Source organism: Mustela putorius, unplaced genomic scaffold (genome assembly GCF_011764305.1).
Source record: "Mustela putorius furo isolate JIRA1106 unplaced genomic scaffold, ASM1176430v1.1 tig00000680_pilon_pilon_pilon, whole genome shotgun sequence".
In the NCBI taxonomy this organism is placed as follows: Eukaryota; Metazoa; Chordata; class Mammalia; order Carnivora; family Mustelidae; genus Mustela; species Mustela putorius.
This window is the reverse complement of record NW_025421442.1, coordinates 1,459,652-1,482,051: the sequence shown is the minus strand read 5'-3', so window position 1 is coordinate 1,482,051 and position 22,400 is coordinate 1,459,652. Positions and strand designations below refer to the sequence as shown.

The 22,400-nt window shown below is 58.3% G+C and overlaps 1 protein-coding gene across 4 annotated transcripts in view; it reads left to right on the top strand.

The window, feature by feature from the left end:
• SYK (spleen associated tyrosine kinase) overlaps nucleotides 1-22,400 on the top strand; it is a 67,625-nt gene that overhangs the window by 25,664 nt on the left and 19,561 nt on the right. For 3 of the 4 annotated variants that reach the window (XR_006607570.1, XM_045083012.1, XM_045083011.1), the window contains exons 2-7: nucleotides 2,811-3,270; nucleotides 4,860-5,020; nucleotides 14,064-14,202; nucleotides 16,115-16,196; nucleotides 16,537-16,586; nucleotides 17,990-18,058. Coding sequence is in view for 3 of the 4 variants with exons in the window: in XM_045083012.1 (XP_044938947.1) it covers nucleotides 2,857-3,270; nucleotides 4,860-5,020; nucleotides 14,064-14,202; nucleotides 16,115-16,196; nucleotides 16,537-16,586; nucleotides 17,990-18,058 (915 nt within the window). In the remaining variant the exon portion in view is untranslated. The remainder of the gene's footprint in view (nucleotides 1-2,810; nucleotides 3,271-4,859; nucleotides 5,021-14,063; nucleotides 14,203-16,114; nucleotides 16,197-16,536; nucleotides 16,587-17,989; nucleotides 18,059-22,400) is intronic. The other variant, XM_045083013.1, reaches the window with a different exon arrangement.

Here is a 22,400-nt window from a genome sequence, read left to right as displayed (position 1 = left end):
CGCCCGTTCCTGGCCAGCCGGGGCCCCGGGGGCTGCACTCGGCCTCCTTGTCCCGTCCGGGCTCACACTGCAAACAGGTGTCCTCTCCGGGGTCTACTTACTGCCGGGTTTTTTATGCTTCTTTGTGCTTTGGCTGGTGACAGTGTTGAGAATGTGCCCAGGCTTAGTGCCAGCCAGCCGCGGTGACGTGGTGACGGGGTCCGGTTCCCTCCACGGGACTCGGCTCACTTCCGACCCTCCCCACCCTTCGCTCACAGTGACGGCGATACTGAATTTCACCGGGGGACATTGGAGCGTCAAATCTGGTGCTGACATTGTCCTGCTTGAATGCAGTGGGAGGAACGTGTCAGATTTGCGGGCAGCTGGACCGTGAGCACGGCGGTTTCCGATCAGGCAGCCTGGGGGTTGTTGCCTCCGGGGGGGTTTGAAAACATCTGGAGATGGTTCGCGCTGTCCCCGTGGAGATTTGGGGGGTGGTCAGTAGAGGCCGACTGGTCATGGACAAGACAGCCCCCGTGACAGAAGGTGCAGCCCAGACGTTGGGAAACCCTGAGCTAGGGTAATGTCGGGTGATAACGGGGGGCGGGGGCGACAGAAGGAAGGTGAGCCGCAGTGTTTCTGTGCACAGCGAGGCGGGGACATGCGTTGGCCACCGTGGAAAAGGCAGCATTCATTAGCTAGAAGCCCAACGTGAATACCGGGGTGCTGAGACCACTCACGGTCACGACTGGGGGACACCAAGTGCAGATCCAGGAGTGGCCTGTGCCCCTGCTTGTTTAGGTCCCCACTCTGGTGGCACTGAAGCTGACCTCACTTTGGAGAAGGTCTTGGGTGAAATGGAACCGTGTGGGCAAAGTGCCCAGGATGGGGAATGCTCTAGAAATAGTGTGACGGGGACAAGGAGGGGCTGGCGGACATCGCCTGCCTGCCGAGTAGGGAGGGGCCGTGGGGGGCGGTAGGCAGGGAGAGCTGGGTAAGACGCATCGACGTGTGCGAGAGGGTGACATCGGGGCAGATGGCGAGACGCCACGGCTTTGGGACATACTTGGACGAAACTCATGAGAGATCCCGGGAGAGCTCCTGGTCCCGTCTCCTGCACGGAGCTCAGATGCCCCCAAGAGCGGGCGTGCGGTCTGCTGACTGCGGAGGTTAGTGAGCTGTGACAGGGAGGGGTCCGCCAACCCTGGGGTCTCATCCTTCCCGAGTTAGGACAGAGGGAGGCACCTGCAGGCACGTGACATTGATGTGCCTGTTGGACAGCCAGGTGGGAACCTCAGGTGAGCAGCGTTTCGTCAGGAGCTCAGTGGGCACGGCAGGGTGTGGGGTCGGCGAGCATTGCCCGTGGCGGGGAGGGGCGTGTGCAGGGGGCGGATGAGGCTGGAGCCCCGGCCCCAGCCCCAGCTTGCAGAGTAAGTGAGGAAGGAGCCACGGCCGAAGAGAGACTGACCCACCGAGGCAGGGCCGCTGGGATGCGTCCAGTGCTCCCAATGCTCAAGCCGGATAAGGTGGGTAGGGGCTGGCCTTGGGTTTGGCCATTGGTGACGGGCAAGAGCGTACAGAGATCACCGGTGGCAGAGCCGAGACGGAGCGGGGTTTCGGCAGCTACGGAGCCCAGGGGGGTAAGGTGCCCGTGGGCCACAGCCCGTCTCTCTGCACCAGCCTGACGAGGGCACGTTGAACCTATGTGCGTGGCATCAGCTTCTGAGAACAGAACCTCCTTCTGGATGCCTTACTTTGAAATACGCTTTTATTCATCAGCCGGTGTCTGTGGGCGCCTGCCGCGTGCCCGGAACCGTTCTGGGCACCCACATGGGGCCGTGGGTGCCGGCATCTCCGTGTTGGTCCCAAAGGCGGCCTGAGGGTGGGGTCCGAGGCGGGCATCGCGCTCTCCGGAGGTCCCCGCGTAGGAAGGGCCTGTGGTCTGTGGCGATGAGCTTGGTGGGGTGTGTAGGGGCGTGAGAGAGACAGCGAACGCGAGACGCTGCCCCAGGTGTCACAAAACACGATTCCGTGTCCTAAAACGTGTTCTGTTATGAGCTGCGCATCAAACCTGGGTTGTAAGAAGGCCCCGGAGGAGGCAGGGACGCTGCCTGCCTGGAGGAGCTCAGCCCGCACCGTCCCGCAGCCCCAGCTCCCTGGAAAGCGGGCTGTGCACGCACATTCCGGCCGAGGTGCGGGGCGTGGGTCCACTCTGTGGGGTCCAGGGGACCCCTCTGTTTGTCAGTTTCGAGCTTTTGAATAAAGTGGTTTTCGGCGTGGAGAAAAATCACAGGGAATGTTCAAATAGGCCAAACTCAGGCAGCACATTCTCCCCGTGGGTGTTAAGCCCAGTGCAAGCAACAGACTTTCCCCGGGGTCGGAGGAGAAGGCAGAGCTGGCCTGAAGGCAAGTGGCAGGTGGGGACGGAGTGGGGCTGCGTCCACGGGCATGGGGAAGGAGGGGCACAGAGGGCACAGCAGTGCCCTGGGTCCCTGGGTCAGGGCGGGAGCGGCCCAGACGGAGGCCCCACCGCCCGGGACTCACCATGGCGAGCCGGCGCTGGTGTCTGGAAGGCAGGGGAGGACGGCGTGTGGTGATGAGCCGGGGGACACCCGGCAGAAGGCCCCCTGGCAGGGTGCTGGAGGGAGCACGACCCGGCCTCACAGTGTTCACGCCCCAAACCAAATAGCCCCCACTGAGCCCTCCCTGTCCTTGCCGGGGGCTTCTGGCCGGTCGGCGGACCTGGTCCGGCGTTCCGAGGGTCAGCGGTCCAGCCCCTGCGCTCGCGGCCCGGGGCCTGACCCACGTCCCGTCCTCTCTCCCCCTGCCAGGAAGCCCCGCGCCGTGTGCCGTGGTCGCTGACGGGGAGGCGCCGGCATGGCGGGGAGCGCGGCCGACAGCGCCAACCACCTGCCCTTCTTCTTCGGCAACATCACGCGGGAGGAGGCGGAGGACTACCTGGTCCAGGGTGGCATGAGCGACGGGCTGTACCTGCTGCGGCAGAGCCGCAACTACCTGGGCGGCTTCGCGCTGTCAGTGGCGCACGGCAGGAAGGCGCACCACTACACCATCGAGCGCGAGATGAACGGCACCTACGCCATCGCCGGCGGCAGGACGCACGGCAGCCCGGCCGAGCTCTGCCACTACCACTCGCAGGAGTCCGACGGCCTGGTCTGCCTCCTCACCAAGCCCTTCCACCGGCCGCCCGGGGTGCAGCCCAAGACCGGCCCCTTCGAGGACCTGAAGGAGAGCCTCATCCGCGAGTACGTGAAGCAGACCTGGAACCTGCAGGTGCGTCCGGGCCGGCTGGCAGCCGACTCCCTGGGGGTCCCGTGGGGAGGGCGCCCCGTCTGCCGGCCGCACGGGTCACCCAGCTGCCCGCATGCTCCCCGCCCCCAGTCCGCCCGGGAGTCAGCAGGGGGTCACCCTGTTCAAGCGGTTGGGCTCGTGATTCTGTAGCTTCCCAGGTGTCTCGGGCAGAACATTCCAGGCGAGCAGGCGGGGGTGCAGCGGCCCTGGCTGGCCGCCTGGCGTTCCCCGAGCGCCCTGTCCTGCCCCAATCCTGTGCCTAGTGACGGGCCCTCAGTACCACTCGGAACTTCCCTCTGCCTGTTGTTCCCAGCTTCTGGGAAGGAAGACCCCCAGCCAGTCGGGTCGTCCACAGGGACATGTGTGTGTTTAATGAGTACGCAGTGACACGCCGTCCACAAAGGCCCCAGGGCGGGGCAGGGACACAGCTCAGCTCCCGCCACGCTCTTCCCAGCCCCCGGTGTCCGGAGCTAGCGGGCTGGCTGAGGGTCTCCCGCTCAGATATGGGTGTCGGGACATCTCTCTTGCGTTTCCCGGGGCCTTGCACCACGGGTGGCAGCGGCCTCCGACGCCCACGGACGTGTGACGGGACAGGGTTTTGGGGGACTCTACACGGTGACTGCTTTCTGTCCTCGAATGGGATCTCTGTGGATCCGGCCTCGCAGACAGAGAGCAGCTCCCTGGTCAGCGCCGGTTGTTAGCAGCGCGAGCTACGCCTCAGACCATCTTCTTACGGTTTTGAACCCGATCAGACGTGTGGAGCTGTACTTTACACACAGTAAAACTAAGCTTTTTAGGCCTACAGTTCTGTGATTTTTGACCAACACAGAGCACCCCGTAGGTCCCACTAAAACCAAGATGAGCAGCCCCTACCCCGGCCCCCAGCAGCCCCCACCTGCATTCTGTTCCTACAGTGCTGCCTCTTCCAGAACGTCCTATGTGAAGGGACCCACACGTCCCCTCATTTGGATTCATTATATTTTTATTTTTACTTTTTCTTGCCCTCTTTACACCGTCCAGTAACCCAGCGTGGGGTCCCCATTTACGGCTACAGAGAACACCACTGTGTCTCCCACTAAACGAGTCTGGGAAGGGAACTCAGCCGGCTGCCAGCACCGCCCCCCCCGATTTTGTTTTCCACATTGTCACAGCTCATGTCCTCCGTGTCCCGTGGCCACATTTACACGTACAGGCAGCAGCGTGAGCGCTGGGAGGTGGCCTCGGTGGGCAGCCGGGAAAACCGCGTCTCCTTCGTGGCCTGCACCCGGGGCTGCGGAGTCACTGGGGCGAGGAGTCGGGTTCTGATCCAGATCTGTCGGGTTGGTGCAGGGCCGTGATCCACAGGGGCCAGGAGGCCTGGTCTCAGGACCTGGGGGTCGTGCCAGCTTCAGAAGGCCTCTGGAGCCTGCACGGGTAGATATCTACCGGATGGTACTAGATCACATGTACGGATGTTACGGCTTTATCTGTGATGAATGAATTCGCACGCCAGGACCCGGGACAGACGAGGAAGGTTCCTGCGTCTTGTTCTCACTCGTGCATTGTCCCTCTCTGCTCCCTTCTCGTGGCAGGGCCAGGCCCTGGAGCAGGCCATCATCAGCCAGAAGCCGCAGCTGGAGAAGCTGATCGCCACCACGGCCCACGAGAAGATGCCTTGGTTCCACGGGAAAATCTCAAGGGTTGAATCTGAGCAGATCGTCATGATAGGATCCAAGACAAATGGAAAGTTTTTGTAAGTATGGGATCTCTCCCCCTCACCTGCCACGGCCGGGCCCGCTCGGAGGGACGGGGTGACTCAGCTTCCCCGTCACGGAGCTTCATGAGCCCACACGCCCGTGGGCCTGCCGTGAAGGCCGGACGTGCCAAAGCTGTTCCTTGTCATTCACCTTGTGTCTTGCCCAGTCCAACCCCAAGGTCAACCCTCTTTTCGGGGACTGAGGGACATAACCTTTAAAGAAATGTTATTCCGCCACGTGTTTTGCTTTTCGTGGCAAAGACGAACGCGTAGCGGTCCCTGTGGCTGTCAGCACCGCGGCCCGTTCACTCACAGCCCCCCAGATGTCGGGCTTTACCGTCTCTTGTGTCACTGGGAACCAAGTGCCAGCAGGACAGATAACAAAATGTGCTGAGTGTTAGAGCGGTTTCCTGTGACGGGATCCCATGCGGGTGTGTGGACGTCGGCCTTACAAACTCAGAAAGGAAGCATGGGTCCCGCTCTGCTCACTGTCACCCGACGCCCAATGGACCTCAGTCCTCGAGATCTTGGGGATGCCGGCCCCCTCGGGGCAGGTCCATGGTCGCGGATGGCACCGGCTGTCTCGGGCGGGTGTGGGCCGTACCCCCGGAGCTGTGGCCCAGCTGACACCCCAGTGTGGCCGGCAGGGGGCGCGGGCCTCCGTTCGTCCCTGCTCGGTGACGCTCCGGAGAGTAGTGGGTCAGCCCATGGTGGGAGCCCAGGTGGGGATTTAAAGGGCACAGCGCAGCCTCCAACAGAAATCCCGCAGCGGGGACGGTTTTCCTCTTGGGGCACCTGTCTGCTCGTCTGCCCCTGAGGTTCAGACTTTTACTGTCTTCTTAGGACTAATTCCCAACACAAAAGTCACGGTCCTGTGCACGTAGCATCTTGGTGCGTGAAGTCAGCCCCGAGTGGTCTATTCCAAAGAGTGATCGAGGCCTCTTGCCTTCTCGATGGTTCAGACACCTGCTCCCAGGCTCGCTGGGGACCAGCTGTGGTCAGAGCCTGCTCCCCGCTCACACGGGGACCCCGGGCAGCCGAAGGCTCAGCCACAGGCTCCTTCCCCAGCAGCGTTCTCACGCCTCGTCCCCGCTGTCCTGTAGAATGTCCCTCCTGCACTCTTTCCGGTCACGGGAGTTGGCTCACTGGTCCCTGACCCAGTGTCCCCTAGAACCCACACTGTGAGGGCTGCCAGCACCATTCTGCACAGTAGAGACCAAGCCACACGGCCGGTTGCTTCCTGAGCTAACATCTCTGGGGGACACTGAGGAATTGAACAGAAGCCGTACAGTGGCCACGGGCACAGAAGGAAAGGGATGGACACGCCGCAGTGGGGGTAGCAGGTTCTGTTCTGTGCCGAGACGAGGGGCCTTTCTTCAGGGAGACGCTGAGCAGAAGAACTTGAGGACCATGGGAAGCCTCCGGCGGGGAAGGGCGTGTGCGCTGGGCAGTCAGTCCGTGCACCTGGGGAAGGTGTCAGGGCAGAGAGAGCTGCTGTTCGTGGGCTCGTCTGGCGTCGGAGAGTCCTGCAGGCCTGCCAGAGTGAGCACGCTCGGAGGCCACACGGGGTGCGTTCATGCACACTGGAACCAAAGCGCCGTGTGTGCTTTCTGCACATTTCAGGGCCTCCGCCTTCTCGAGCCTGAGTGCAGGAGCTGTGTGGGATGCTTGTTGGAAGACCGAGTGGCGTGGTGCTGGCGTGTAGCTCTTGTGCTGTCTTCCTGCCTCATGGCCCCGTGCCTCATGGCTCTGCTCCGTGGCCCTGTGCTTTCGTGGCCCAGCCCCAGGGCTCTGTATCGTGGCTCTGCTCCGTGGTCCTGCTGCATGGCTTTGTACTATGGCTCTGCTCCGTGGTCCTGCACCGTGGCCCTACACTGTGGCCCTGCGCTGTGCTCTGTGCACCTGGCTCTGGTCGGGGCCAGGGCTCTGGGTCTCTTCGCTGCAGATGTGCCGTCGCTCCTCTGTGTCTTCTGGGATCCCTGGCACATGCTCCGCTGAGGAGGAAAGCAGGATTTGGGGTGGGGACAGCCATGTGGGTTTCTCGGTCTGCACTGCGGGTTTCCTACACTGGTCTGGTCCCAGCCCTTCTAGGACACGGTGTGGCTGCAGTCGGCGGCCTGCTGTGTGCTCCCCACCCCCGATCCCTCTGCATTGCCTCTCGCAGGGCACTTGTTTCCGGCATGACCCTGTCTGAGACCCGTCAAGGCCAGCCTGCCCTCCCCAGGCCCCCCAGAGCCCCCGTCAGAATGATAAGAACCAAGGAGGCTCTCAGATCCGGAAAAGAGCCTCATCTTTGTGGTTCCGAATTCTGGGCTTCGTGGACTCGGTTTGAGATAATCCGATGCGTGTCGCATGCCAGCATCATGTCCAGTGCCCCGCAGATGCTTAATACAGATCTTCCTTGACATGCGATGGGGTTACGTTCCGACAAACCCAAGTAGGTGGGAAATATCACAAGTCAAAGATGCATGTCATGCCCCTGCACCCCGGGACAGACGCTCATGCCCCAGCACTCTGGGACAGACAGCATGACTGAGCCCAGCCCCACGAATGCACTCAGAGCCCCTCACTTGGGCGTACGGTCAGGCTAAATCATCGCCGCGAAGCCTGTCTGAGAGTCAAGTGTTGACTCTCTCACGTTGAGTCATGAAACGCTGCGTGGGAAGCGACGAAACGGTCCGTTTTCTGCCCCCGACGGCGTGGCTGCCTGGGGGCTGCGGCCGCCCTGCCCGGCGTCGTGGCGGGGGTCGCATGACACACATCGCCCACCCGGGAGAGGGTCCACGTTCATACCCGAAGTTCAGCTTCTACGGAACGCGTAGCGCTTTCTCTCCACGGCCGCGACGTTGGAAAATCACAAGGCGAACCGAATCGTGAACGGGGACTCCGTGTGCAAGCTGGTTTGGGGTCCTGGAGCCCAGGGGACACCGTTGGGCAGCGCGGGAGGCTTGGCTGTTTCCGTGCAGAGAACAACGTGGAGGACCGAATGGGGACGTTGTGCGCGTTCATTCCGGAACCTCTGATTTGCATTTACGGTTCAGTGTGGCAAGGCCCCTCTCTGGGGCGAGCACACGCCCCTGCCACCGCAGAGGACATGGAAGGAAGGTCGGCCTATCTCGAAATGTGCGAGACCCGCGTGAGGCTGTGAATCTTCACCCGTACGGCTCAAGATGCAGGACGTAAATCAAGAAACCCCCAGCCACCAGGGTTGCGTCGGGGGATGCTGGCCGACTCCGGCCCACTCGTGGATTGGGGTGTGAAGTCCACGTGTGGAGGCAGAAGCCTTGGGCCAAAAGGGACCTTATGGCTCGTTCTAAGGGGGACTTTCTAAGGGGGACTCAGGCACAAGGGAGCTTGCTCACAATGTTCAGGGAACTAGGAGATGAGAGCCTGGACCCAGGGTCCTGAGGGGTCCGGGCTTAGACCAGGGCAGGGCGTGCCCACCCGCAGCTCCCCACGCCGGGCATGGCGCCAGGGCATGTCCTTGGGAAGTGTCCGCTATCCCCCGTCTGTCTCCCGTCCACACAGCCTGCCAGGACCACACGGCGGTGAGCTGGAAGAGGCAGGTATCAGGGTCTTCATACTATGCTGGAAGAATGAAGCGTGCAGGCGTGAAGGGTCTTTACCGCGGAGATGGACGGGGTGGGTCGACAGACCCTCGGCGTGTCGTCTGCGGTGTTTCTAGAGATGATTACTCCCCACCTGCTGTCACGGGCTGGATGTTCATGTCCTCCCCAAATTCCTACGGTAAACCCTCTGAGGTGGGCCTCTGAGGGTGGGCGGGGTCAGAGGAGGTCATGAGGGCGACGTGATGGGGTAGTGGGAGCAGGAGGCTGGAGGCGTCCGTGTGAGCTGGCACCGGGCCTGGCCCTGTGAGCGCACAGCCAGATGAGGGCACCGACCGCCCGGGAATCGGGCTCTCACCGGACTTGGAATCCACCGCACCTTGATCTGGGACTTCTGGCCTCCACCGCCGTGAGGAAGCGATGTCAGCATTGAAGCTGGTATTTTGACTAAGACACCTGTGCAGGTCTGGGGTCTGGCCAGCCACACGTGAGGACAGGGACTCGCCCGGACACCCCCAGCCACGGTCCTGCAGGTGGGGGTCCGAGCTCTGCCTTCCTGGTGACCCCAGGGACCTGGGCTCTGCTGGGGGGCAGCCGCTTGACTCCCCAAAGCCCCCCACAGTGACACGGTGTGCAACCTTGAGAAACTAGGTCAGGTGGGGCTGAAAAGTGAATTTCTTAGAAAAGGTAAACAACTTATTTTCCAAAAGTTACGTATCCCCCTCCCGAGGAAGGACCCAGGATTGGTGGGCTCCAAAACACACAGCTTGGAGACCCTTTTTTTTAAAATAACACAAAGTTATGTGCAAAGTATATTTTTAGGATAAGAAAAGAATTGCAACATATACTTTTTTAAAGCTGGGAAATAAGGTAACAAGCACACAACATTCAGAAAGCAGTGGCGTGATCTTTGAGCGAACTGCCCGAGCCTTCCCAACAGGACCTTTTATTTTCTCTATTTTTCAACTGTGACGCTTGACCACCTCTTCCACGGACAGTGACGTGGTGATATGACTTCCTACGTACGGAGAAAAGAAAACCTGGTCCTCCCTCTGGGCTCCGCACTCGGCAGCAGTGGCGCACGCATGTTTTCCGAGTCCTTGCCGGCGTGGGGGCGTCGGAGCGGGAGAGCCGTGTTCTCCCGTGGAGATCAGGTGTCTCTCGTGAGACCGGACGGACGCTATTTCTTGGTTCTTATTTTCCACTCGCTTTCCCCCTGCTCCAGCATCAACTCCCTTTTTTAAATATACTTAAATTCCAAAAGCAAAGTGTGGGTTTAGAAAAGCCCTTCCCGGTGCTCACTGGCGTGTGAGATGACGTGTGGCTGGCCGGAGCCCTTTGTGCCGCGATGAAGGCCACCGGCGCCATCGCTGGTCAGAGGATGCCACGTTATCGGACGTGTGTGGTTCTGGGGGCCCGGGTCAGGCTGAGGCACAGCCTGTCTGAAGTGAGAGTTTGAGGTGCTTGTGGACTGATGTCAGTATGAGCTCAGTGACCTGCCTGAGGCCCCCGTGAGGCCAGACGAGGGCACATGTAGCCCAGCTCCACTTCGTGAACCAGAGCAGAGACCAAGGCCTCGGGTGGGGACCCGTGTTCTGTGCTGATCACGCTTTGCAGTGGGGCCCAGGAGGGGTTTCCTTTTCTCTTTCATGGATCTTTAGGGACCCTACATACGTTCCCTCCCGGCCCTGCAGCTCTGCTCCCCAGAAGCCATCCTTCTACAGACGGTTGGCCGAGGACTGGCCCAAGGCCCCATGCAGGGCAATGTCCACCCTGGACGGGAAGGGCAGGCCCGTGGGAGCCCTCGGGTGTATCCGTCCAGCCCACCCAGCCGCGGTGACTGTCCCTTGCCCCCCCAGCCCTCGTTCCGCTCTGGCCAGCCAGGCTCTGTGGCGCCGCGGAAACCACACCCGGGACCGTGAGAAGGGCGGGGTGGCGGGCCTGGGCCCTGCTCCTGTGTCCTGTCTGCAGCACACCTCGCCCAGTGTCCCAGGACCGGGGAGGAGGTGGGGGGACGTGAGAACGCCTCTACCACCCGGGTCTCCCTGCCCCACCAGGGCCTGGGCCTCACCCGTGCACAGTAGCTCTGACCTAGGAGGCCCGGGAGGAGTGTAGACCAGGGTTCAGGTCCTGCAGGCTGGGCATGGCAGGACGGACGCTCCCTCACCTCACAGGCCAAGGGCTTCGGCATCTGTGCGGTGCAAGGCCATGAGCCCAAGACCTCCACCCGCGGTGGCCGGTGGCTGCCCACTGACCCTGCAGAGCCGCTGTGCCTTGCAGCATCGAGGCGCAGCCGTGGTCCAAAGCACAGAAATCTCATCCTCCGTGATAGCAAACCACACCGCGCTGTGAGCTTGCGCCATCCAAGAGCCTCACGGAGAAGAACTCCGCGAGGGCTTCTGTGAGCGTTCCCGAGGCTGGCTGAGCCTGGGGGCAGGAAAAAGACTGCCTCTTCCCCTTGCTGGGGTCTGTGTGGTGGCGTGCCAGGGCCCAGGGAGCACTCGGAGGGGCAGGAGGGGGCCAGGAGGAGGTCACCTCGGCTTCCAGAGCTGTATTCCTAGTGCGCTGGTTTAAGAACAGCCCCTCTGCCCGGGAGCCACCTGAAGCCAGCAGACCGGTCCCCGCGGCTGGCCGTTCATGTCACCAGGGCTTTGGTCTTCGCCACCTACAGAGGCTGGGCCCGTGGCTTTCTCTTCTCTCCCCTCGTTTCCTGCCGGCTGCCCGGCTGGAGCCCCAGGAGAGAGGGGCTCCCCTCCGGTACCTGAGCCCCGGGGACAGGGAGAGCCGACGGAGGCGTGCGCTGTCGCGGACGTCCCGTGTCCAGAGGCCAGACACACTGTCTTTCCGCCTTGCACCAGATTCTCCTTATCCCGCCCTTGTCGTGAAATCTGACACGTGCGAGGGAGGCGGCAGCCGCGGGGTGGAGACAGCAAGCCCCCCCGCAGGACGCCCGCCCACTCACACCCCAGGACACCACTTCCTGGGTGCTCCTGTCCGGCGGACGCTTTGGGTGTTTTTCTTCTGTTTTGGTTTTATCACCTAGGACCTCGGTGCTCCTCTCTAAACAAACCCTTTGCTTTCGCCTGCTCAGGACCCTGCGCACATGAAATCGTGGAACTGTGTCTGTGCGTCCTGGATCTGTGTCGCGGCTGTCTGTGCGTCCTGGTTCTGTGCTGTGCTGTCACACCCGTGTCCCAGCATCTATGATTCACAGGCCGCTCTGTGCGGGTTTCCTGCAGTCACAGATAAAGCTGCTGGTTAACACGCCCCTTTCTGGGCGCGGAGGGCGTAAGCGCGTGTGTCTTACAACAGACGCAGAGACAGATGCAGGCAGAGTGTGGATTTCTGCCTCACCAGGATCGAAGTGGTGTGCTCTCCGTGGTGTGCTCTCCCCAGAGAATTCCAGACGGTCTCCCGAAATGGTCCGACTCACACTCTTGGCGCAGCGCAGAGGGACCCGTCGCCCTGCCGCCCGAGAGCACTAGCGGCCTTTTGGATTCTTGCTGGTGCGGAGGGTGTTTGCACTGCGGTCATACTTGGACCTTTCTCAGCTTTCTGAAGAGCTCGTGGCAGGAGCTCGCGGGGCCACCTGCAGTCCTCGGTCTGTCTTAACAAGAAAAGGTCCATGGGGGCTAACGCAAGGTAGAGTGGGGGGGGGGTTAGACAGGAATTCAGAAAACCTCAATTTGGATTACTTTTCCTTGTTTCCAGGACCATGAGGTCAAAGAGGGGAAAGGCTGTCAATCATGGAGAGTGACCCTTTGGAACAGCCCCCGGATAGCATTGTCTCGCCGTCCAAATTCTCAATGCTCAGTCTCCGTTTTGTGCAGTTCTCATATCTCCTAACTGCACCTTGTGGGCAGTATTGATGCTTATGAGATAAGCGAAATACAAGTAGCCCCACGTCCCGCATTATAAGACAGCTTCCTATCCAGTAGGCCGAGTTCCCCTCCTCTCTGAAAATAGGTTTTACCTTTTCTGGGTGGTGGTTTTTTATTTGATGGCAAGCAGCAGGCCTCAATGGGTGGTTGGACTGTGAAGACAGGTTCACGCCTGGGGTGCTGGTGGCCTGGGTGGGGAGGAGGGAGCTGTTTGCAAGGTGCGGACGGTTTCAGAAGTGGTCATGCCAAGGACGCTGAGGGTCTGGGCATGTCGATCCACCAGCACCAGCTGCCAGAGCAGGGGTCTGGACAAGGGACCCATCCAAGCGTGACCCCACAAGAACTTTATTCTTATTTTTGAAGATTTTACTTACTTATTTGTCAGAGAGAGAGCACGCGCACGCACACAAGCAGGGGGAGCAGCAGGCAGAGGGAGAAGCAGGCTCCCCGCTGAGCAGAGAACCCAATGCAGGACTTGATCCCAGGACCCCGAGATCGGGACCTGAGCCGAAGGCAGAGGCTTCCCCCACAGAGCCTCTGAGGCACCCCAGGAAATTTATTCTTAAAACAGTCCCAGTCCCACAGGACCCAGCTCAGCCCTCAATGTCAGGCGGCCTTTGGAGACGAATCCACAGGCAGGGGCAGCACGGACACATCTCGGGGGTGTGACCTCTTGCCACACGGAGGACTCCTCAGAAATCCCCCAAACATGGAAATTCAGTGTAGCTTGGCACTTCTGAATGCTCTCCAAAATGTGGTGCATCGGGGCCCATGCTAAACATCTGGGCGTCTCCGTTTCCTCAGGGCCAGAAAGGCTTTCGGGAAGCCTCCTGCCTCACTGGCTCCCCGAGCTCCTGATTCCGACGGATTGAGTTGCTGCAGGGGAGAGTTGGGGGAGATCTAAGGAGCTGCACTGGGGGAGGGGCTTGTGGCCAGGTCTTGCTTTGCAGTCCCCACCGCCTGGATCTGCCCCCCCCAAAATCCCACAGGCCCACTCCTCCCTGTGGGGCAGCGGGCAAGCACTCGGCTCGCTATTGGTCTCTGAAGTCCTGTTCACAGGGCAGGGGTGGAGAGCCCCCGGGAGCACGAAAGCAGAGCCTGGGGGTCGGCACGGCCCAGGGCAGCCCTGTCCTCCAGGCAATGGGAGAGTGTGAGCGGATGCAGTCGGGCCCTGGGGAGCAGGGCTGCGGTCCGTGGTCCACCTGTGGTCTGGCATTTCCTGAGTAGAGTGCTTACCAAATGCCCCACACCACGCTCTGGCAGCCAGTGGAGCCGTAGTGGCTGGATTGTGACCTCGGGGAAGAGAGGTGAGTGCAGAGACTGTCCCTGTGCTGTGGGTCCCTGTGCTGGTGGCCTGACCGTGCAGCCTCTCTGGGTGAGCTGAGCCCGGGCTCCCCCGCTGTCCACCCAGGGGTACCCCCGGGCCGTGGCTGTGGCCCACCCGCCACACAGCATTTCCTCGTCAGGAGCTGCCAGGGTCACCGAGCTGCCAGTTGGGCCTGTCGGGACCCAGGGGCTGAGCCTCAGAGCCCAGGTCAGGAAGGCCGCTGCTACCTGCGGGGTGCGAACATGATGCGTGGTGTCCTCTCACAGGATCAGGGACAGGAACGACAACGGGTCGTACGCCCTGTGCGTGCTGCATGAGGGGAAAGTGCTTCACTACCGGATCGACAAAGACAAGACGGGCAAGCTGTCCATCCCCGACGGGAAGAAGTTCGACACGCTCTGGCAGGTAGGGGCCGTCCGCGGGGCGGAGAAAGCCCACCCAGGTCCCTGCCCGATGCCCGCCCAGCAGGGCCCTCTCAGCCCTCAGGTGCCCTGAAGTCAGCCCCAGGCGGGGACACGGACAGGGCGGGACGGGCCGAGGCTCCGGAAGGTCCAGGGCCGCTCAGCTGTCCGCACCCCAGTGTCTGGGGACAGCGGCACTGGCAGGTGCACAGACAGCCCTGCAGGGGCACGGGGAGCACTTTTGTCTGCCGTCCACACTGAGCACCAAGGGGCCAGTGCCTCGGCCACCGCGGAAGGAATCCCCGCGAAATTAAGGCGGCGTAGAAAGCGGGTCGGCACCCGCTGCCCGTGCTCAGGATGTTTCCAGCTCTGGTCTGAGAAGGGTTTATTCTTGACCCCACTGTCAGGAAACCCCCCAAGTGGCACCTAATCCGGGGGCACATAGGCAGGAAACAAATGCCGTCAGACTCCCTCGTGGACCGAGGTGGGCACACGCCACGCACCTTCACGTGCCTCACAGCCCCACGTGGCCGTGCCGGGGCTGTGTGTTCGCACCCTCTCAGCCAAGCCCCTTTAAACAGCTGGGCCCAGCGGGGCCGGTTTCCCGTTCCCCATCGCTGCGCTCAGTGGATTGCCTGTTCTGGGGGAGTCCATGAACCCTGAGCCCAGCCTGGCCCCTGCCTGTTTTTGTGCAATTCTTCAAGAAGTGGGTTCCCCCCCGCCACTTCAAAGACTCGAAGAGTCCTTTAAAGAAGAAAAAAAAAAAAAAAAGCAAAGGATGTGCAAGCCTGAAATACTGCCTTCCGGCCCATTCTAGAATAAGTTTGCTCACCCCTGCCCGAGAGAGAACCCTGACAGGTATCCCCACCTGCGGGCACCTTCGTCCAGCACATTGTCAGGAAGCACCAGATATTGGAGTGACACTGGAGAGCTGGGGGGGGATGCCTCCCTGCCTTAGGGACCCCGGTCCCCCAACGTCCCTGCCTTAGCGACCCCGGTCCCCCAGCCCGAGAGCAGCTCTTGCGTTCACCAGAGCAGGTGCAGCTCCTGCATCAAGCGTGGTAGGGCTCGTCCCACGGCAGCGTCTGGTCAGCGGGTCGATCTCACACAGTAAAAGACACCGTAAAGAAGACGGCGCTGCAGGAAAGATAAAATAGATTCATTCAAGGGCGCCTGCCAGCTCAGTACGTAGAGCACATGACCTTGATCTCAGGGTCTACTTGCTGTTCATTAATTTTCTAATGGGCCAGTTGGACGCCGTGAGTCACAGTTTCCGGGAGCCATTAGCCAAGGACGGCTGCATTCTGTCCGCAGGCCTCCTGCCCCCTCCCCACGTCCCAGCTCCGCTGTCTTCTCCCCAGAAGTCTTGGGGTCAGTGACTTGGTCCCTCCAAAGCCGTTGCCCACAGCCCTCACAGAGCAGAAATTGATAGTAATAGCAGATTGGGATTCCTTGACCTGCCCCTCCTTCAAGAGAGGAAGTGCCTCGGGGGTAGGAAATGTGTCTTGTTCACCTTACTTTGCCTTCAGTCCTGTCTTGGGGCCCAGGCTGTTTGTTGAATGACTATATGAAGGAATAAGTATTGACATGCTGAATATGTTTTTATAACATTACTTAAGTGTAAGAAAAACAAACAAATAAATGGAACTTGGTACCAAAAACGGAAGGGACGGGGGGTGTGGATGGGGGTGCCGCAGTCCAGAGGGACGGTGGTGGGTGGGCTCCTGTCCAGGATGGGAGTGTTCTGAGGGGGAGGCGTGAGGACGGACCAGGACGACCTCCCAAGGAAGCACATTTCGCTGTCCAGGGCTGTCCTCCAGGCGCGTTTCAGGGATGCAGGGGGCGTCGGCTGTTCCAGGAAGGATTCCCCCATCTCCTGCGTCTGGTGTTTATGGCTCTGTCCTCCTCTCTTTCAGCTGGTGGAGCATTACTCTTACAAACCCGATGGACTGCTGAGAGTTCTCACAGTTCCGTGCCAGAAGATCGGCGGGCAGACAGGTGGGTCCCTGCCCGGGAGCCTCAGTCCCTACGATCTCGACAGCGACCGGGCAGGCTTCACGGTCGGCCTGTCCCCCGTCACGGTGGGGAGTGGGCTGCTTCTTCCTGGTTGATAACAGATGAGCTCGGGTCACTCCAGCGAATCGCACGTAGCCGGTAGCTTTCACTGGAGAAAGCGGGTTGGTCCTACTTCGTGGGTGAGGACGCCCAGTGAAGCAGGAGACACTGCCTCGGGGCCAGGCTGGCTGATGGTCAGGCTGAGCGCCCTCCCCCCAGGGGGAGGTGGGAGCCGCTGGGTGTGGGGGTCGTAGCCGTAACTGTCCACGCTCTTTCCACCCAGGAAACATCAACTTCGGAGCCCGCGCGCCCCTCCCGGGAGCCCATCCTGCCGTAAGTGACGAGAGCGGGGCCCGCGGGGGAGCGGCCGGATGCTAGCGCCAGGAGAGGCGTGGGTCAGCCCACGGGATCAGCCGTGACTGTTCCTGCCACCCTTGATAGCCTAGGGCTGGGGACGTCAGCTGGACTTGGCCGACTTCTAGCTCTGGGCCGGCCAGGTTCATTTCTTCGTAGGTTAGACCGGGACGCCTGTATTAAATCGGAAATATGCCTCCTGGCGCCTTTGGGAAATGAGGGGCAGGACGCAGGAGACCGTGCACACGGTCTGCCGCCCAAGATGTCTCACTGAGCTTGTCCGCCCGGCTCTTTTGGTGAGATCATCGTTAGCAGAGGCCTCGACCTTTCCTGAGAGCTGGTTTGGCAGTAGCTTAATGGAGGCTTGGGTGGGGACGGGGTGTTCAGCAGCATCAGCGGAGAGAAGCCTCTAGAAAGGCCAGAAGGCACCTCTCTGTCTGCATCCGTAGGAGGTGAGTGTGGCCGGTCCCCGCATCTCCACGTGGGCTTGCCCAGCACACGCACCTGCGGGGAGAATCCCGCCTTCCGGCCCCTCCCGACTCTTCCAAGCCGACACACAGGTTTATACCCAGAGGAGGAATCAGCTCCTGCTCCTTTCCGGGGAGCTCGGTGTGGACCTTCAGTGTCCTTTAATGCCGTCTCTAAAGCATAAAAACCCCCTCCCACGAGCTGTGTGCATCACATCCCCCTTTTTGCCTGTTAATCCTTAAAAAACCACCGGCAGAAAGCAGAACGTCTCTCCTGCCCACAGTAAGCATGGTTGACCGCCCCCGGGCCGCACCCACATAAAAGCAGGGAGGCTCTTGGGGCAGCCCCTGTCCCCAGATTGGCAGGGAGGGATGGAAGTTGCTAAAATACCAGACAACTTCAGCACCAGCGCCTCAAATGGAGCCCCTGCGTGGAGCTGTGCGTCACCCCCAGTAGCTTCAAGAAGTTGGATATCTCGAAAAATCTTTTACTGACTGCGTGTCGACGCAGACAGGAAAAATGCGCCTGCCCCACGTGTCCAAATCAGGGAATTCCCACCAACCACGGGACCAGCCCCCGCGGATGTATAACACAATTGGGCACTTGCTTCTGGTTTCTTTAGAATGATCTGTCTCATTCGAGATGTAGTATCTATAGGAGACGGGGCTGCTGAATGGGACAGCCCTGGTTCTAGAGCTTTCCATGGGAAATACGAACCAAGGTATTTTTCCAGATCCTTCCGCTCAGGGTGCAGGCTTTCCCTCTTACCTCCCCCATGACCAGGTGTGGCTGGCAGCACCCCTGCGGGGCACGGCGGGGGCTGGTGGTGTGGACCCAAAGCCGGACGGAACAGCATGTCGTGTGTTTGGTTTCTGAAACATTGACTCTCCCCTCTTTGCCGTTATGGTTTCTAGACGTGGTCGGCGGGAGGAATAATTTCCAGAATCAAATCGTACTCCTTCCCCAAGCCTGGCCACAGAAAGGTGCTGACGTGTCCCCTGCTTGCTACCCCCCGACGTGGCGGGACGGAGCCGCGCGCTCCCTCCCCGCTGCCCTCCGTGTGTGCTGCGCCCCCCGTCCCGCTGCTGTGCTCTCCCGCCTGCCGTGTGTGGGTCGCAGCCCTGCCGCCCCGGGCGCCCCTGCGAGCGTGCCCTCCCCGCTCCGTGTGCGCTTGAACGTCCTGCGGTCGGCCCGGGAGGGGGAGCCTCGTGTCCAGAACCTGCTCCGAGCAAGCCGAGGGATCTGTTGCCGAAATCGCGAGCTGCGGAGCACGGTGGTCGATTGTGTCAAGTATGTGCTGATGGAAGAAGGGGGGCCGGGGGCTTGTGGGGGCCGGACAGGGAGCGTCTCGGGCTGTTTATGGCGTGGCTTCCCAGGGCCACGGCCCCTGCATCGAGGCTGTAGAACACGTAGAAAAAGTCTGGAATTCAAGGGTTAGAAGTTCCTGTTTCTTCATGAGGCAGTTCAGTTCAACCTGGGGTGTATTTTGGGGTTTGGTTGCGTGATTGAATTGCAAGGGTAAAAGCGAAGTTTTTTTTTTTTGTTTTGTTTTGTTTTTTAATGATTTTTATTTATAATGAATCATCTCCATATATGAATGGGTGTATGACTTTTTTTTGTTTCCTTATTTTTGTTTGTATTTTTTCATTGGTGGTAGAAAGTTGATTCTTTTGTTAATAATTCTTTTCACTTTCTTACCAATTTTTTTCCAAACCTTTCAACCGTACAGGTGGGTCTAGACTCGTGAAGCAAGTTGCTGAAAGGACTTTCTAGAAACAATGGAAATAAAAAAGCATAAAATCTGAGGTTTTGTTTAGGGAGAATTTTCCAGGTGGGCAGTCAGACCCCAGGTGCTCCCAGTCCTGCTGACGATAGATCAGAGAAGAGAGTTTCGTGGGATGGTCGGGGAACGAGTTCTCTGATAAACGGAACGGAGTGGCTGTCCGTCTGAACGCCGCAGGCCAGGCGCTGCGGACCAGCCCACGGAGCCTCAGCTAGGATGTGGCATTGTTTTGTGGGAGCTACAGTCAGGGCTGCCCATACCAGGGTGGGCGTGTGAGGAGATGGTGACCAGGTTGTTAAGGGGACACATTCTCTGTGTCTGGTGCCTCTTTGTCCCACTGCTTGGGGTTGGCCAGAAACCACCAGACCCAGCAGGTGACTGAGGCTGTGGCGTGGAAAAGGTCAGCGGCCACCAATGCAGAACAGTCTGTCCAGCTGCCCCCTTTCCGACCCACGTGGCCTGGGACCCCTGTGGACATGCGTCCCTTCTCTTGGGAGAGGGCTCCGCAGGGACCACTGGGACAGCATCGCACGGGCCCGTAGCCCAGCAGGAAATAGCCACAGGGATACAAAGCGTCTTCGGATTCAGGGAGCTTTCCAATCCAGAGGCCTCTTTTTGAGGCCGTAATCACGGACTGAGCTCCAGCTAGCGACTGCGCGGCTGTGTTTTGGCGGTCAAACATGGGACACAAGGGCGTTTGGCCAAACGCAGCATGGACAGCCCTTTAGGGAACAGCTCAGTGTGGGACATGTGGCCTCCACAGTGCCAGGAACCCTTACTTGCCGGCTCCCGTGGCCTTCCCACGCCCAGGGCCTGCATGGCAGCCGTGGAGGAAGCCCTGTGGATGTGGGCCACGCCACTGATTGCCACTGACCGTTCAGTCGCTATTCCCTTTATGACGTGCCAACACACAGCCTCCCACCCACGTGCGGGCCCAGAGATGGACGGTCTCACTGTGCACGGACCACATGCCGTGTGTGGCTTAGTTCTGGGGCTCTCAGTGCAGCATTCCAGGATCCTTTGAGGAAGTGTGACCACTGAGAGATTTGTATGTAAAACACACACACACAGACTTATCTAAGTACACATATGTCAGTCACATGTACATGTTTAGAAACACACACACCTCTGCGTGCATGTACCTGCACACACACGTACAGGTGTAGCACAAGGACTGGCCTTACACAGTGAGAGAGGCTAACTAGGCAAATCCCGTATCTGCAGGGCAGACCATCAGGAAAGAGGGTTCTCGACTGATTAAGCCAGGACCCCCCAGCGTAATCTCATGAATTTAAGTCAGCTAATTAGGGATTGCAGTTATATCTACAGAATCCCTCCACAGCAGAAGCCAAATGACACTTTGATCAGATCACGGAGGACTGGAGCTCAGACTAGTCATGCGGACCCGTCAAAAAGCCAGGAACCCAGCCTGGTGAGAAGGCGAGACTCACAGCTAAGTAGGTTGGAGCCAGCTTGTTTCACTTGCAGCAACTAAGGAAATTCCCAGAAAAGAAGCCCAAGGGAGAGCATGTGTCTGTATCTTACACTATCGAAATATCAGAAAGACCACCAAAATATCAGTAAGACTACCTGAAAATAAAGACGTGTCATCAAAGGAAATAATAAACTGGGAATCCATATGAGTCATGATGATACACTGGCAAGGTTAAGATATTTAATATATAAAGAAATTCTGTAAGTCAGTAAAAGTTTGAACTAGTGGGCACATGGCAAAGGATGTCAGGAGGTAGTTTGTAGTAAAGCAGATAGAGTACCTACTTAGGAAAACATAAACGTAGAAAAAGCTGTTCTGTTTCATAAAAAGAGAAATGCAAGTGAAAACTGGGTGCTCTGTTAAGTTCACCTGTGAAATGGACCCACGTAAAAACGGACAGGATGTGCAGTGGGTGAGTAAGCCCTCCCACACAACTGGAGAAGTGTGAGATATGAGGCCTTCAAAGAAGGCAAGTTCACAACATCCATCCAAAATAAAACCACATAGGGCTTCTTACTTGCAATTTTGTTTCTAGGTATGTATTATCCTTCCCTCTAGGTGTAACTATGTGTCCATGAAAGTGTCTATTCCAGCACAGTGTAACTGACACAGTCTGGAAACAAACTAGAAGTCTGGCTTTGGGAAATAAACCAGTTACAACCAAAGCCATAGGGTGAGAGGCAGCTGAGGTCTAGAATTACTTCCAAAATCCAGTGTAAATGACAAACAAGGGATATGTGCTGATAGAAAGTAAAATATTCTGGAAGAAATACAGAAACACAGCCGTGGAAGTAGTTACTGTGGGAGCACAAAATAGGGATGTCAGGGAGACTCCCGTTCCACCGTAAACCCCGTGTGCCTGGGTAAATTCATACCTCTCCAATTTAATCAATTTTTTAAAAAAGAATTAAATATTATAAAGTAATGAATCTGATAAAGACTGTGAAAATACTTTTCTGGCAAAAAAAAAAAAAAAAAAAGCTATTGCCTATTTAAATTTATAACAACTTGGAAATAGGCATTGAATTTTCATAGATGCCAAAAATATCAATAAAGAAGGATTGGGTGGTTTAAGTTATGGATTAAATGTATTTTAATTGCTCATCAGAAATATTTCTAGAAGAGCTGGTATTTATGTTTTCGCAAATGGAGGAAGAATTTTCTATTAATTAGGCAGTCACGGGGAAGGACTTACAGGAATTATGTCAGATATCCCATCTGTTTAGATAAGGTACACATGACTTTCTTGAGTTTGTTAATTTGATCAGTATACACAGTTGTGTTTTTCTTTTTAATAATTCTAGCCCCAAAAGGACATGTCAGAACTTGAATTAATTCAGGCATGTGGGTAGTTACTGAAAAGTATGCTTTGACTTGAAGAGGACTGTTAATTAGATATTAGAGATTCCATAATAAAAACTTAAGAACAGTCTAATTTAAATTTTTTCCTTAGAGACTGGGAATACTTTCGTCCTAAAAAATGCAAATGAAATTAAGTACAAATGTAGATATGATTCATCCTTCTCTTTGTCCTCCATAATCAAAACTGTTTTATAGTTTCCTTCGATATTAGAGACACTTGGCCGTTGCAAATCTAAAGATGAAGCTAACGGGCGAGTGTCAGTATGATTGACCCTCTCCCCTCCCCGCCAGAAAGGCTGGATGTCCTTAAACGAGTGAAGTCCTTCCCGCACCTAGAGCCAAAATATTTGCCTGGTGCTTTAGGCACAGATGCCCGTGCTTTGTGAACGGGCTGACTGTGACAACAGCGTCCTCACGGGCCGGCCTCCAGCTCCCCACACACGACCTAGCCGTCACCTGTGGCTCCGAGGTGGACGTGCGTTCAGACCCTTTGCTCATGCTTTATTCCAGCACCTGCCCTGGTGACTGGACCCCTGGAAGGCTCTGTTAGAATACGCAGTTCACTAGGGTTGAGCTAGAAGAGCCAAACAGGGAAACGGCTGTGAAGTCCCCCCGGCAGGAGGTCACGGTGAGGTGCGGGGACAGACCCTGGAGAAGACGTGTTGCCCTGGGGTTATCAGGGGCC